Genomic DNA, 14794 nt, shown 5'->3' on the forward strand with positions numbered 1-14794 from the left:
TGTTAGTTATTATAAAACCTTCAATCCTGAAATTTAAAGATGCAGCAAAAATCTATTTATACACACACATAAATGTAAAGATGTTAAGTATCTTCAACCTTTGTGTACCATAGTACATACAACCTTTTAACAACACATTGCACAATTTATAACTTTTCTGCCACAGTGTCCTACTCTATATGTTCAGTGTCTCCCACCTTCTTTACCTCTTTGTGCTTATACACTTTCAATCACATCACAGGTGTCAAAACAGTCATGCTACCTCCCAGGAAACATACAGCACGATGTCTGTGGGTCCATTTGTCAGTGCTTTGGATGTTTGCTCCATTTTTTACAAATGTCCAAAACAACAAGAGATGTTTTGCATCTGTTATGTGTCTGTCAAACTCTCGCTCATCTAGGTTCAGGCTCAGCAGCTATCTGGTCTTTGGCTCATACGTCAATAGGCTGGTCACATTTCCCACACACCTCCTGGACAGGCTTCGATACCTCCTCATCCTCAGAGCATGGTGGTCCCAGTGCAGGTTTCTCAGTCAAAAAGTAGCCTGAGCACCAAGAGGAGGAAGTTTTTTGAGAAATTAGATTCAAATATTTGTTAATAATCATTTTAGACCATGAAATAAATCATACATTAGCACACATTAGAATATGATTTAAAAAATACTATGCTTCCTGTGTTTGTATACAGTATTACTGCAGGGCTTATCTGTTTCATTATAATAATCTACCAACCCTGCTTGGCCCTGATCCACCGCAGAAAGGGCTTGATTTTTGTGACAACAACGAGTGCAAATCCTGCACACAGAAGGGCAATTATCACCAGAAACCACACCGTATCTGTAAGAATGTGTGAAATAGACATTTTTAGAACATTTAGGCTTTCTATATATGAAAGCAATGGAGGGAGAGCTTAGTCATTTCACTTGCACAAAACTTTACCTCTGATGGGTTGAGAGGATGTGGGGATATCAGGTGTTGCAGCTGAAGATAAAAGATAAAAAAAAATATATGATCAGCTCAGTGATGGCATTAATACTTAATTGTTAGCAGAAATATGACATTATTCATGGTTCAGATTAGTTGATAAATTCATCAGGAAGCCTGAATTTAGATAACATATGACTCATAATTAACTTGTGTCACAATGTCTGTGTCTGACTTTTAGATACTGCAAACTAAACAAACCGTCGCTAACGAACGTCAGAACATGTAGCGAATTTATCAAAATGATGAGCTGATTAGTTTGTGTTATTCTTAGAAATGACATCACCCTATAGCTCTTTCAATTACGCCACCCACTCCGGAACGCTGTAGAACGTTGCTATGGTTACAGGAGTGCTACAACACATTGCCATGGTTGCAGACAGTTTTATATAATTAATTTATTATCATATGAAACAATAGTTTTGATCAAGCAGGATGATACAATGGATAGAATAAAATATTACATTGTAGAAAAAATAATATATTTTCCTGATTAAATTAAGTCTGAAACACGCATAATACCGCTCACAGCTTAATCTACTGTCCTTTAAAGTAATATGAATACTACTGCTATTTAACTTGATTACCACCTCAAAGGTTATCAAATAATTGACTATTTACATCATCCAGCAGCCGCAAAGCCACATCAGCATTTACCTAGAATTATATGTCTCATATCCCATTATCCTTTTAGCTTTTAGGTTTCATTCTCTGATAAATTCTGAGAGAAATATCTGATTGTTCCTAAGCTGTTAAATGCTTCACTATGTCCACCTGCTGTTTGGTGCTGGGCAGGTAGTGAGTGTAGTACAGTTGGTTTTTGGACCTTTGTGGTGAAAAGAGCAATGAAGCTGGAATCAAACAGGAAAGCCGTGGGTGGTAAAAACCAAAACAATGAGCTGAAAGAGGCTAAAATACTCCATAGTGCTGATGTAAAAGTTTGGTCAGTACAGCTTTAAAATATTCTGTCCATAATCAGATGCCGAAAGCAATCACCTGTCCTCTAACAGTTTCTAAAAACAGTAAAGATGTCTTTCAGTGATGGGATTTGCTGGAGTTTAGCTTAAAGTAAGTGTTCTTGTACATACATGATCGTAGGTACTTATATCTTACAGCATTATATCTTGTTTCCATTTGCCAAGAAAATAAAACATACAAGTCTTGATGTTTTTAATTGGAATGATTGACGATAAAGGTATGCATTTCATGATCTACAGCTCTCGCTCATTCGCAGCAGTGATGAGCGGGAAAATTGTCGTTGGCACTTCATTAAACCTACTTTGCTGCCCTGCTTTGGTTACTGGTTCAGCCTGTGTACTCCAAATATCTGAGTCAAGTGTGGTTATGATGGCAAATTACCACACATCTGACCACACCCAACAGTAATCTTGGTTGTGGTGTAACAGATGCTAAAGCAGAGGGCTTAGTGAAAAAATGGATTTTGATATGGTTGCTTGCCTAACCTTACATCTTGGTCTTAGGTTGGCTTCCCAAGTGGTTTCATATATATATATATATATATATATTTTTCATGTCTTTATATTTAGAGTGAAAAGCTGAGTTCAGTACGCAGACTGATAGAAAGGTCTGGCAGAATGGAGCATTTGTACAGGCTAAAAATGGGTTAGTTTGTCAGTGTAATGCTGCAGTGTCAGTGTTTATTAAAACCAGTTGAATGAGTAGAGCACGAGTATCTCACCTATAGTGGACGGAAGGATTGTGGGTTTAGTGGTGGCTGGTAATGGCACACACTGTGTGCAGGGTTGGTCTTTGCATCTGTATCCATTTTTACATCTGCACACAGCATTATGAGTGCGATTACACTGTGACTTATACTCCATGTTGGCTGTAAAAACCAAAAAAATGATCACTAAAGGACAACATATATCATATATATATGTAACATATATATCATTATGAGTACACTTGTCTGTGACAAACACATACCTATGCACAAAGGTTGTCTTTAAAACATGACATAAAACAGAAATGTGAAATGACTCATAAAATGGCTCAGCCGGTAAAGATTCTAGTTTTAAGTCATACAGTGGTTATATTATAGCTGTAGATACTACTTTTTTAGCGATAGACATAACTGTTATTTCTCAGTGAAAGCAGTATTTCACTTTGATGAGCCATTTTCTTTCCTACCAAATGGTTTAGCATATCACAAATTAGCAAACACAAAACTATTTGTATGAGTCCCTTGGACCCATAGTCATCACAAAACAGTTGTTTTTATAAAACAACATACCTCTTAAAATTATCCATCCATCCATCCATGTTCTATACCTGCTTGTTTGGGATCAGAGGTCAGAGAGACTGTATGTCTTAAACAGTCTATAGCTAAAGCTACATTATTCTCTCTGACACTGACACACTTCTGTTTGTTAGTTTGCTGCTTGTAATTTTGTTATCATTATTTTCATTAGTCTTATTGTCATTTCTATACTGTATTTCTCTTGATGTAGATAACAAGGAAGTTGTTTGTCTCTCTATGTGGCCCTGTGATGGACTGGTGACCTGTCCAGGGTGTACCTCTGCCTTTCACCCAAAGAGAGTTGGGATAGGCTGCAGCAGATCCCCATGACCCTGGTTAAGGAATAAGTGGGTATAGATAATGGATGGATAACAAGGATGGATAACAACGAGTGAATGGATGTAATACTACATTTAACAATGTGTGGTGATATTCGTTTAGCTTGTTCTCCTCACTGAGAGGGCAGAGATCACATTTCCACAGTGAATGTGGATGCTTAGTTAGAGCTGATTGTTACCTCACTCATTGCTTTACTCTGCTGTCAAAAGATGATCCATTATGACACAGTGTGAAAACTTACTGCTATTCTAAGATTTCTACACTCATTTATCATAGGATGTAAAAAGACAGAAACCAGATTAATAGTGATGAGTGACTGCAGATTCAGAGAAATAGATTTAACTGATAACTGAGAGATAATTCATATATTCAGAAGGATAATATTACTTTTCAAGTTTAAATTTTGCTGTTTGCACATTCAAGTCCTTGTCAACACCCAGATGATGGCCAAAGACCCTCTGAGAGAATATTCATTCTGTTGCAGTGCAAAATCAAATAATTTTTTGTGTGGGTTGAATCATTTCCACCTGAATTAGTTTCCATGGCCGTTAATTGGTATAAAGCTCATAAATGTGTAGGATTAAAATGTTTCTGACATTTTGAACACCCACCTCCATCCCTCCGATTCTACTGCTAGCAAAAAGTTCTGCACGTCAGGTTTGTCAAAGGATTGTTTACAGCTGCACTGCGACACTAGATTGAAATATGCTTAGCTTGTGGTTGCACTAAGTGCAGAAAGCTTCTTGGTGTGCACAAAAAAGTCAAACTCTGCTAAAATATTAACGCACCTGAAAATCAGACTGAGAATCACAGACTTTCTGTCACTTCTGAGTTTTATGTCTTTTATGTTTTCCACTGTGACATTTAAAAATAAGCATAACAGGCTGTTTTTGCTCACCTGTACCAGAGCACAGACTTGATAGGATATGACATTTGTGTCTGCTGCTCTTTCCGATGTTTACCATTTTTCTCTGCTTTTCTTTTTTTTTTCCACTGACATGACAATAGTGTGTTTTTTCAACTTCCTCCTGTTTTTTACTACCATTGGTGGGCTGTGTTGCTGATGCTGATGGTGTTATCATGTCAACATGAGCCTCTGCTGCAGAATCCCACCCTAATAACCCCCCTAGCTGGTTCATAGAGGGTATCTCAGACCGCCCCTCCTTTCCTCTTTTTCATCCCCTTCTGACTGTATCCCACCATGATACATAGAATGGGAAATCCCCCTTCATATGTGACCTTAGATATCTATGGGCAAACTTCTCTGAAATCATGATGTACAGTCAGAGTTGAGTAACAACTAACAGCCTTCTTTCTTTAAGGATCTGTGTTGTAACTGGTTAAGGCTGGTAAAGTGTATAATGAAATGATAAATCACTCATATACCATGTTTAAAAGAGAGCTACTGAGTTCACACGTATAAAATTAACCACATAGTGGCCACAGGGTGAGGAATGACATATCTTAATCACAAATCTTTATGTCAAATCAGAATTAGTCAACCTGATATCTGTTGCTCTGTATTTCAGTTATATTTTTTCTAATATCCTTCATCAAACTATACATCCCATAATACAGTCTAATAATCATATTTACATATTGGAGATGCAAAGGTTTTAAAATGTTACTGTCTCTGTCCTGAATAATGATATATACAGAAGAAATCACTTCTTTTCACTTTAGTCTCTGTGACCAGTAACTACAGGATGTAATATCAATGTCAACATTACACTATCATTGGTTTTAGCAGGACTGTCCCTGTGGCAGGTCTAAAAATTCTTTAGAAGTAGGACTGTCACACAGTTCAGATCTCATGTGTACTGAGAATTCCCCCCCCAGACAAAAGCTGTTAAATTACTCACTTTTATTGCAATTTTTGCAAATATTGCAGCTCATCTCCACGTTGTAGGAATCAGTGTATCGGTCCACCGGGCAATGCCCACAGTCAATCTTACAGACATTTTCATCACGCCGAGCCATGTGTTTACCTAGGATATACAGAGTTAGTATACAGTTTTGACCCGTTTGCATCAAAACTAGAAAATGTATCAAGATGAAAAATGTCACTATACCTGGTGGGCACATGTTACAGCAAAGGTTGTACTTTTCCACTGGCCAGGGATATTGTGTCTGATTGCATTGTATGGAAAGCACAGAAGACAGGAAAGACAGACTTCCCAGGACAGTAAAAGCAATACGATAAAGTGACTGCATCTAGGAAAGAGGGAAGCGAGAGAAAGAATAAAGAGCAGAGGAGGAGGGTGAGCAGAAAGAGGAGGAGGAGGAGGAAAACAACGATTAACTTGGCAGCTATATCACCATAGTCACATCAACAAATACTGAGTGAAACACCATGCCTCTGTACAGTACTCACACAAGTCTTTAAATAACCACATTCATGACTTACATAGGCTACATTAGCACTGAAAACCAGCCTTACACTAATCCAAACAAGCTACAAATGTTACATGTGAGATTATTGGAGCATTAACATATAAAAGCAACTAACATTCAACATGACATGTCATTTATGGGTGAAAATTGCTGCTGTACTTACAGTGGCTGAAGAGGTGAGATAAGATGTAACCTGGGACCCTCTGAGTATGAGACTGAATAGGGGACCAGAAGTATGTCAGGAGATTATTCATAAAATCTCTTTGATGACTCATTGTGAAACGCTAACATTTTGCCTCCGCTCACTCATCCTGTCTGTCTTTGCCGCGACCCCCTGGGTCTGTGCACTAAAAAACATACCCTCCTCCAGCCTTCACTTTTTTCCACAGGCACCGTCTGTCTCGTTTCATCCAAAATCAGTATTTTGGCACCAAAGCATTTCTTTTTTTTTTGAATTCTCTCTCTTTCCTATATCTCACTCTTTCTCCTTCTTAAAGTTGGATGACAGAGTCCCTACAGTAAGACATTGCATACCACTCATTTAAACCCATATCAGCCTGTTCATCTGTTTCACAGAAATCGGTTGAGGAGATAAAGAACTTTTCCTAGAATTGGCATTATGTCGATGAGCTCTATTTGTAACTTAATAAACACACGAGTAAGAAACAAAATACACATTTCTTTTAAGAATGCCAAATACACAGATAAGACTGAAATTCCTTATTACAATGCAATATTAGTCATCACAGATATAAACAACCTAAAATGTACTGTGTGAACAACCTGATATTTTGGCCCCCAGATCCAGTAACATGCCACATGTTACTGAGAGCTTTCTCATCTGATATGGTACTTCCTTACAGTTGTTGTGATGTTTGAGAGTAATTTTCACTTGCATTACATGAAAACCCTTCGCAGGCATGAGACCTTTCTGAGTTGATCAGTGTTAACCAACTAATTTGCATTTGTGAGCAGATCTTTCCCAAAGACCTCATTAAAGTTTTAAAAATTGACTGTCAGTGTTTTTAGTTTTAACAGTAATGAAGTAAGCAATATTCTGATCTCAAACTGAATGAGCAGACAGAGAGGGTGAATTACTGTCACACAGCTGTCACGCACTCGTCTTCTTACCACCCCGTTAGCCACTGTATGTGCTGACAAAACCCAGGCTACTACACGTGACCTCCTGTCAACCGTGAAACAGGTCTTAGGTGGAGGGTGTTACATCTTAGGGCCCCTTGTTGCTGTCAGGGAGCAGCAACAGAGTACAGTGATGACTAGACAAGAGATGACTGTGCAACAAAATCACTCTGCACTGACAGAGAGCAAACCTGGTCATGCTTATCTTGAGGTTTCAGTATTAATGCTACTTGACCGTAAACATTAGTGTGTCTAGTTGCAACTTCAGAGGCTTCTTTGCCCGTAAAATGTTGATGCTATTGTGATGAGGTAAACAGATAAACAAAATCTAATTTTTATTTTGCTAGAAAAAAAAATCTACCCAGAGACAATGTTAGTCTGAAATACTGTAAAAGACTCAGTGGAAAGCAGCGCAGGTGTTTGCACATGCATGTACATGTATGAGAGAACTTTAAGAGTCGTGTGCAGACTAGTGTAGGAATTTTACACAGAGAGAAATGGAGTTAGAAGAGTACCGAGATGAAGACAGTTTTTTTTTTTTTTTTTTTTTTTTTCTTGACTCAAGAGAAAGGATGTGGTTATTCTGAGGAAGCATACGTTTCTCTGAGTGAGCTCTTTCATACACTGTAACAGAACGTTACAGTCACGTGAGGCTACTCTCTGCTGGCCTGCTGGATGAAGTACCATCTTGCTTTTTTATCTTTAAGTCTGTAATAACTGTACAAGTTAAGTTGAACTCACATCACTGCCTCCTCTTTGTTCTTTAAACGAAACATAGAACAAACTTCTACTATTAACCCAAAACATTTGACCTTCTATATTTAACATTTACATTAAAAATATATAAACCAATGAAAAATGATGGATCAAAAGCCACAACTGAAAGGTCATTTTAAGGGATTTACTCATGAATCAATTCATCAGTAACTAGAAGATTTTGGTAATAGCCTTCAATAAAAAAAGATTTTTGGGGTGATTTAACTACATTAAAGGTTATTTAAGGGCACTTTGTTTTTCTTTTGCTGAGTGAATGAACCTTTGAGTCATTTTAAGGAGAAACAGATAAATGGGAGTGGTGTTGGAGTATGGACTGGTGTTCCTGGACGCTTGTTTAGTTCTCTGTCTGGCCAGTTCAAATGTGTGTCCTATTGCCCACAGGTGCCTTCTTGCCAAAGTCTGCCTCGAATTCCTCGAATCGGCCTCATGACGCAGCTATTTCCAGTTTGAGTCCGCCTCTTGCTCTCGGCGGCGGAGTGGGGCAACTTCTCCGTCGAGGTGATTTTTTACTACAGATAAAAAAAACCCCAAAAACTTAAATGAAATGAAACATACATTGATGTCGACCTATGGACTTATAGTGAAGAGATATCTCCTCGGCGTGACTGAGCTTGTCCAGGTAAGTGACAATAAAATACTCGTGGATATCAACACTGTGGGAAAAGGAGATTCATATCAGACCCGCAGCTGTAAGTGGGCGGTATGTGCTGTACAGCTAAAACGAAACCAATGACACACGAAACAAAGCAAACCAAAAAAAAAAAAAAAAAAGTAAAATCTTCATCGTAGATTTTAGTCCCTTACAGGGACCTTACCTGTGTGTTTATGTTTGAGGAGTTTAACTTTAGTTGTTGAAGTTCAGTCTAATGAAATCACAGCGTTCCAGTTCACGGGGAAGTGAGTGGGGAGGACGCTGCCAAGTGGCGCAGAAATATGTGCGAGGCTTTTGTTAAAGAACAATAAATCACGTTGTTAATTTACCAGCTACGCATTTCATAGAAGTCCATAATAACCTATTCGATTTACAATTACCTGTTTGTTTATTTATTTATTTATTTATTTATTTCGGGGGAGCAAATTACATGAATAACTTTTCCAAATAACTTTGCCCCCACTTCATCATGCATTAAAACAAACACAAATAAATAGGAATAATCCGGTGATGTTTACTATTCAGCCAGATTCATTAAAAATCATAGTTTCTTGCAGAACGTTTTGTTGGGTTTTTTTTTTTTTTTTCCTGCTTAGGTGCTGCCTTTAAACCCCTCCCAGATCAATGATTACTAATATGGATCCACCTGCTTTTCATTTGTTAGGAAGTAGTTTGAATAAAAATGTCCATAGCAGAGTGTAGCCCCATGGATTACCCTGATTCATTTTCCACATATATTTTACATAAAGTTTTGATAACTACTAGTGCTTTGATTGATAAATGTATTTAAAGCCTCTAGTGAATAAATCTCCTAAAGACATTTTGACATGAAAAATGGTGAGAGAACTCTGCTGTTCTTGGACCCTGACCACTAATGGGGCAAAGACACATACACTGAAGTTAGGTCAACACCAGAAGAAAGCTTCTTGTCCCCACAGCTAGAACAGGTTTACTCTAATCTGGAGTAAAACCTACATCAAACCAGTGTTTCATCAGTGTATCAGCTCACACTGTCAGCTTATGAACGGATGTTTTCAGCCTCGGGTGTGTTTTGAAGCTGGTTTACCAACAGGAAATCGAGCGCTGGCCCCCATTGTTAGAGGTACCTGCCTCTACCTGTATTATGTGACAAACAACTGACCTGTTGGTGTTGCTTCACGGGACAATGTTTGTATATAGATAAACTAATGTCAATTTCCAAGAGCGGCTAAATGACATCTTGGCATCCGCTGCCCTCTATCTGGGGCTGTGGCACTAGCCTGGCTGAAAAAGTGCTCTGTTGGTAAATAAAACATATTTTGATCATCGTGATTTATTTGTAAATTGACAGCTTCTAATAATGTGTGCGTGTGTGTGTGTGTGTCCAGAGTGTATTGTCTGTAAATCATTCAACTGTACTACATATTATTCCTTTGACGATTTTAAGGTGTGTACTTTACAGGTGGCCTCAGATGGACTGAGTTAAATGTGTAAGATAATGGAGGGTGCTGGACACAGAGGAAGATGGAATAAAAAAGCCCCTGTTGGCACTTTGCTGCTCCTCATGGTGAGAAAAACCTAAAGTGCTTCAGTAATGAAACTGCATAAAAGTATGAAAAACTGTCTTTAGATGGACATTTTAATTTTTCTACATTTATTGTATATTCTGTATCACAGTGCATGTTCATCCCCACTTTGACACTGGAGACATGTCCACCTTGGGATTATACCACTGATGAGGGAATTTGTTGCAACAAATGCTCACCAGGTACAGAAACACATAGAAGAATGCTCTATATTAGTACAGATGTCTTACTCTACTATTATCTGTTTTACAAAATCTCCGTAACTTTTACATGTGATGTTTATGTTTTTTTTTTAGGTTTTAAGCTTTTAGAAAAGTGTCATGCAGCGGGTCAGAGAAGTAAGTGTACACCCTGTTCTAAAGGACAATACACAGAGGAGATGAACTACGCCAAGACCTGCAGACGCTGCAAACAATGCAAATGTACAGTAACATAATCTTTATCTTACTCAGATCCACCTCTTGGATTTACCAGTGTTTCATCAGGTAATATTTTGCTTTGCACACTTTTTTTCTTTTCAACTTTTCTACAGTGTCAAAGCATGAAGTTCAGGTGTCGCCATGTGAGACAGACAGAAACGCTAAGTGTGCGTGCAAGGACGGTTATTACAAATTTTACATAGACTCTGAAACATATGATTGCCTCAAATGTACAAAGTGTGGACCTGGTGAGAGAGAAACACAGACATGTAAGTCTCAAATTATACTAATACTCATAGATGTTAATTAATTTTATGGCTTATCAAGTACTTTTCAGTGTTTAAACAAAATGATTCTTACTGTGCACAGGTAATCCAGAGAAAAACACTGTATGCGAGTGTATTGAAAACTACTACAGATTCAACCATAGGTGTGAACTCTGCAATAAGTGAGTATACCACTAAAAGTTCACATATACCACTATATGAGCTTTTGGTGCATGCACTATTCCCAACCTGCTGTTTGGAAGGATTTTATTTAAAGTAGTTGATGAGGAAGTTGGTTTGCTGAATTGAAACTTACTTACTTAACACACTTATTTCCTTGTTAGACAAACCAAAACTGCTTTTGTATGCATCTGAAAAGTGAATTAAAATTGTAATTGTGTGTTAACCATTTGACTCCGGCGGTGCCCAGAAGCTCAATTTTCATTAAGGAATGTGTACAGTTATTAATATTTAGTACATTTTTCCATAACACAACAATATATGTCAGAGATAAAAATGGAAAAAGGCAGGGGTCCCAGAGGAATCATCTGACCATCTGTTCTTCTAAAGACATGACTGTAGCCATTGGTACTAACTGTGACAGATGATTATCTCTTTTTCAACTCAGAATTAATACATGAATTGTAAAGATGAGGTTGATAAACTGGTCTACCCTTCATGTTGATCACTTCCTCTTTAGATGTGTTACTTCCTTTTCAGTGTTGTGAAATGTGTTCCCGTTTCTCCACAGTTGTTCAGCTGAGTGCAAACATCTTTGTCCACCTACCACCGTGAAGCCAAATGGTGAGCACTGCAGATATATATATATATATATATTTATATATATATATATATATGTATATGAAAGGATGCATTACTGTATGTGTAATCAAGCTTCTGCAGCTGCATTGCATTGATAGTGGCAGGTATTAAAGAGCAGTCTAACATGAAAACCCTTTACTGACACACCATTTACTTTTCACCTGTAACATTAAACTAAAATGATATATAACCTGTAAATGTTTTGCACTGCAATACACAGTAACATTAGTTGTAAAATGTTTTCGTGTGTGACTGTGGGCTGTCGGAGCATTATGTGCCCATTAAGTACAACTGGGTTTGTTGAGACAGTGGATGGAGGCTCAGGAGGCATTTCAGTCAGCGCCATCAGATCTGTAGCAAACACTACTCATTACTGTTAATTACAGCAGAAAGCTCGATGTCTCCTAAGGGGAAAGTGTTGGGGTTTTATTAACAGCTTTAATAAACATAAATGAATCAATTTTTGTTAAGACTTTTTCTGTCTAGCCGTCTTCTTCCACTTATTTGGGACCAGATTGCATTAATATATTTGATCATACCATTAAGAATGTTCATTATATCCACTTCTAGAAAGCAATGTGACACAATATAATTAATCGACCATGTTGTTGCTGCTAGATTTCCATCATCCTTCTATGTTTAAGTCACATTCTACTGTATATGAGATTAAAAAAGGTCTTACTAATTATACAGGTTAACCTGCTTAGAAATAAAGAATTTGTCAGATATTCAGCAAAATGTAGTGTTTGTTAGATATGTCTTTTTTGTAGTTTGGATGTAGTTAAGACTATGAAAATTACTCTTTTAACTTGTTTTCATCTTCCTGTCTTTATCTTTATCTTTATGTGCCCCCCTGGAAGCTCATGAAGATTCTGAAGGTGTTCTGATTAACATAATTGCTGGAGTTGCAGTTGCGGCACTAGTATTGCTGGTGCTGGTGTTTCTTATCACCTACATGGCCACAAAACGGTTTACCAAGGAAAAGTTGCTAAAATCATCCTCCCAACACTCCAGTGACTCACCAGACTCATTCAAGGTACACTCTTCTATCTGTCTGTGGTTACTTTTCCCTAAGGGACCTACATCCACACCCAATACATTTTTATCTGCTACTTCTCTCACAGGAGATCCTGATTGTCAGTGAGAACCTTTTGGAAAACAGCAGTGTCAAACCTATTCCCGAAAGCCCTGTGAGTGAACAGGAGTCATACAAGCTGCCTGACTGTATTCCCCTGGAAATCAAGGGTGAGTGTATTTTATACTGTCCATGGCAACACATAATACCAGTAGTCTTGAGTGTGAAACAGAAACCTATTGTGCTAACCCTCAGTACCCGTCATGTTTCTCTGCAGTCCCTGACCTGATCTACACAGTGCTGGATCTAGTTCCCGTGTTGCAAATGAAGCAGCTTGTGCGTACTCTAGGTGTGAAGGATACAGAGATCGAGCAAGCAGAGATGGACCACCGATCCTGCAGGGAGGCTCATTACCAGATGTTACGATTGTGGGCTGAGAGAGGGTCACATGCAGGCGGACGAGGACGTGGTGAAATGCTGCACTGGCCGTTGTTAGAAGAGCTGCTGGGCCAGCTGAGAATAATGCACCTGGAACGAGCAGCTGAGGAGCTGGAGACAAAATATGGTATTTAGTAATTCTGCAGTATGTGCCAAGTAGAACAAAAACCTTATGAAACCAAGTACTGGTATTCTCTTGAGAGTCTGTCATAGACAGCCTCAGAGAATACGAACAGACGGTGCTAAAGAACGACTCAAACCAAAGTTTTATTTCACATCAAACCAGCATCACTCAGCACTCTACCTCTCCTACCAAACTCCCCTTTAAAGGATGGTGTCGAACTACACTGAGCAAATGACTCAAGGGAGAGAGAGTGTCAGAGAAAATGGGACTTTGCACTGATGATTTTTTGATCAACCCTTTTTAAAGAACTTTTTGTAATGTATCTGTTTTTAATCCTCAAGAAATGGTTTAACAGTTTAGGAAAGATGCTCTCTTTCTTGCCAAGAGTAAATGAGGAGATTAATACAACCCTTGTGTGTATGGGTAATATGAAGGTACACATAAGAGGGAATCCCTTTGGCGCAGAACAAAGCCTGAAAAATGGGAAACAGCTCATTTATTATACTGTTTGTTTAATTTGAACAAAACTATTAGAAACCAGCTTTTATACTTTGAGGGTGGGTTTATTAGTAAAATTGTTTCTTGATTGGGTGTCCTGAGCTTCAACAATGCTTGCAGGTAGTCAGAGCTAGACTGTTTCCAGTCTTTCTGCTAAGCTAAGCTAATTTGCAGCTTCATATCTACCTTACAAACACTAGAGCAGCATTGATCTTCTCATTTAAATGTTCAATGTGTAATATTTGCAGCGATCTATTAGCTGAAATGTAATATTCTTAAATCAGTTGTCATTACCATGTAATCAGCCGTAAATATCAACAATTGTGTTGTCTTAATCTTAGAATGAGACTTTTAAATCTACAATGCATGCGTGTCTCATTTCATAGTAGCAGTTAATTCCCACACTGTCAAACTAATTCTTGAAGGGTAATGAAGCCCTTTCAAAGATCTGCTGTTTTCTTTTTATATCTTTATATAGCTGAATAATGGGGAATACTCTTTATGATCAGTTTTTATAACACATGATTTGAACATTGCTGTCTTTATTATTGTGGGTATTCAGTATTGTGTTTTTCAACATTGTGTGCACACTTATTTTAATCTAGACATCTTATGCTATACTATTATATTATACTATTTCACTATTGCAGCTATTTTTAAATATCATTGCATTTTTTTTTTTTATTTCAAAGAAAGGGAAATGCAAAATTGCATGCTGACTATTCAACCTGTGTCATAAAGTTAATTGATAATGTTTTAAGTTGTTCCTGTTTGTCTGAAAATGTCACTGTTTTTCACTGGAATGGTAACAAAGACAGTGTAGTCTGTAGTTCCTACTGAACCAGACCCCAGTGACTTCCAACACACACATTAACATTCTTTTATGCCCCATCATTCAAGCATTATTCATTACTGTTAAAAAGGACACGCCTTGTCCCAGTCTGTGTCAGTCAAATCACCTTTCTACCAGTCTCAGCATGTAAATTCAGATATGAATCAGTCACTCTTAAAGACTTAAAGGACAAGTCCTTTGAAAGGGCT

The 14794-nt window shown here is 37.9% G+C and overlaps 2 protein-coding genes across 3 annotated transcripts; one reads left to right on the forward strand and one right to left on the reverse strand.

Moving 5' to 3' along the window:
• Positions 1-211: 211 nt before the first annotated feature.
• Positions 212-7171, reverse strand: LOC113136610 (CD27 antigen). The gene is made up of 7 exons (XM_026317567.2): positions 6141-7171; positions 5656-5797; positions 5446-5571; positions 2684-2830; positions 940-981; positions 733-837; positions 212-545 (listed from the first exon to the last, which is right to left on the reverse strand). Exons 2-7 carry the CDS (start codon positions 5795-5797, stop codon positions 433-435), a joined length of 675 nt encoding a protein of 224 aa, XP_026173352.1. The 5' UTR covers positions 6141-7171; the 3' UTR covers positions 212-432.
• Positions 7172-8363: 1192 nt separating this feature from the next.
• tnfrsf1a (tumor necrosis factor receptor superfamily, member 1a) lies at positions 8364-14057 on the forward strand. 2 transcript variants are annotated; one of them, XM_026317529.2, is made up of 10 exons: positions 8364-8513; positions 9988-10092; positions 10203-10293; positions 10408-10533; positions 10644-10799; positions 10900-10978; positions 11548-11600; positions 12479-12654; positions 12743-12863; positions 12971-14057. In XM_026317529.2, the coding sequence occupies exons 2-10, from the start codon at positions 10012-10014 to the stop codon at positions 13264-13266; spliced, it is 1179 nt and encodes a 392-aa protein (XP_026173314.1). In that variant the 5' UTR covers positions 8364-8513; positions 9988-10011; the 3' UTR covers positions 13267-14057. The 2 variants fall into 2 exon arrangements, with proteins under 2 accessions (XP_026173314.1, XP_026173315.1); XM_026317530.2 differs by having other exon boundaries at positions 8365-8513; positions 12488-12654.
• Positions 14058-14794: the final 737 nt, after the last annotated feature.

This window comes from Mastacembelus armatus, chromosome 16 (assembly GCF_900324485.2).
Source record: "Mastacembelus armatus chromosome 16, fMasArm1.2, whole genome shotgun sequence".
NCBI classification, from domain to species: Eukaryota; Metazoa; Chordata; class Actinopteri; order Synbranchiformes; family Mastacembelidae; genus Mastacembelus; species Mastacembelus armatus.

Bases quoted from the DNA above. Each gene is read 5' to 3' on its own strand.
- LOC113136610 (XM_026317567.2), bottom strand. From the start codon at position 5,797: ATGCAGTCACTTTATCGTATTGCTTTTACTGTCCTGGGAAGTCTGTCT. The intron at 982-2,683 runs GTGAGATACTCG...TTTTATCTTCAG, and splicing joins AATCCTTCCGTCCACTATAG to CTGCAACACCTGATATCCCC. The intron at 546-732 runs GTTGGTAGATTA...CTTGGTGCTCAG, and splicing joins GTGGATCAGGGCCAAGCAGG to GCTACTTTTTGACTGAGAAA.
- tnfrsf1a (XM_026317529.2), top strand. From the start codon at position 10,012: ATGTGTAAGATAATGGAGGGTGCTGGACACAGAGGAAGATGGAATAAA. The intron at 10,093-10,202 runs GTGAGAAAAACC...TCTGTATCACAG, and splicing joins GCACTTTGCTGCTCCTCATG to TGCATGTTCATCCCCACTTT. The intron at 10,294-10,407 runs GTACAGAAACAC...TTTTTTTTTTAG, and splicing joins TTGCAACAAATGCTCACCAG to GTTTTAAGCTTTTAGAAAAG.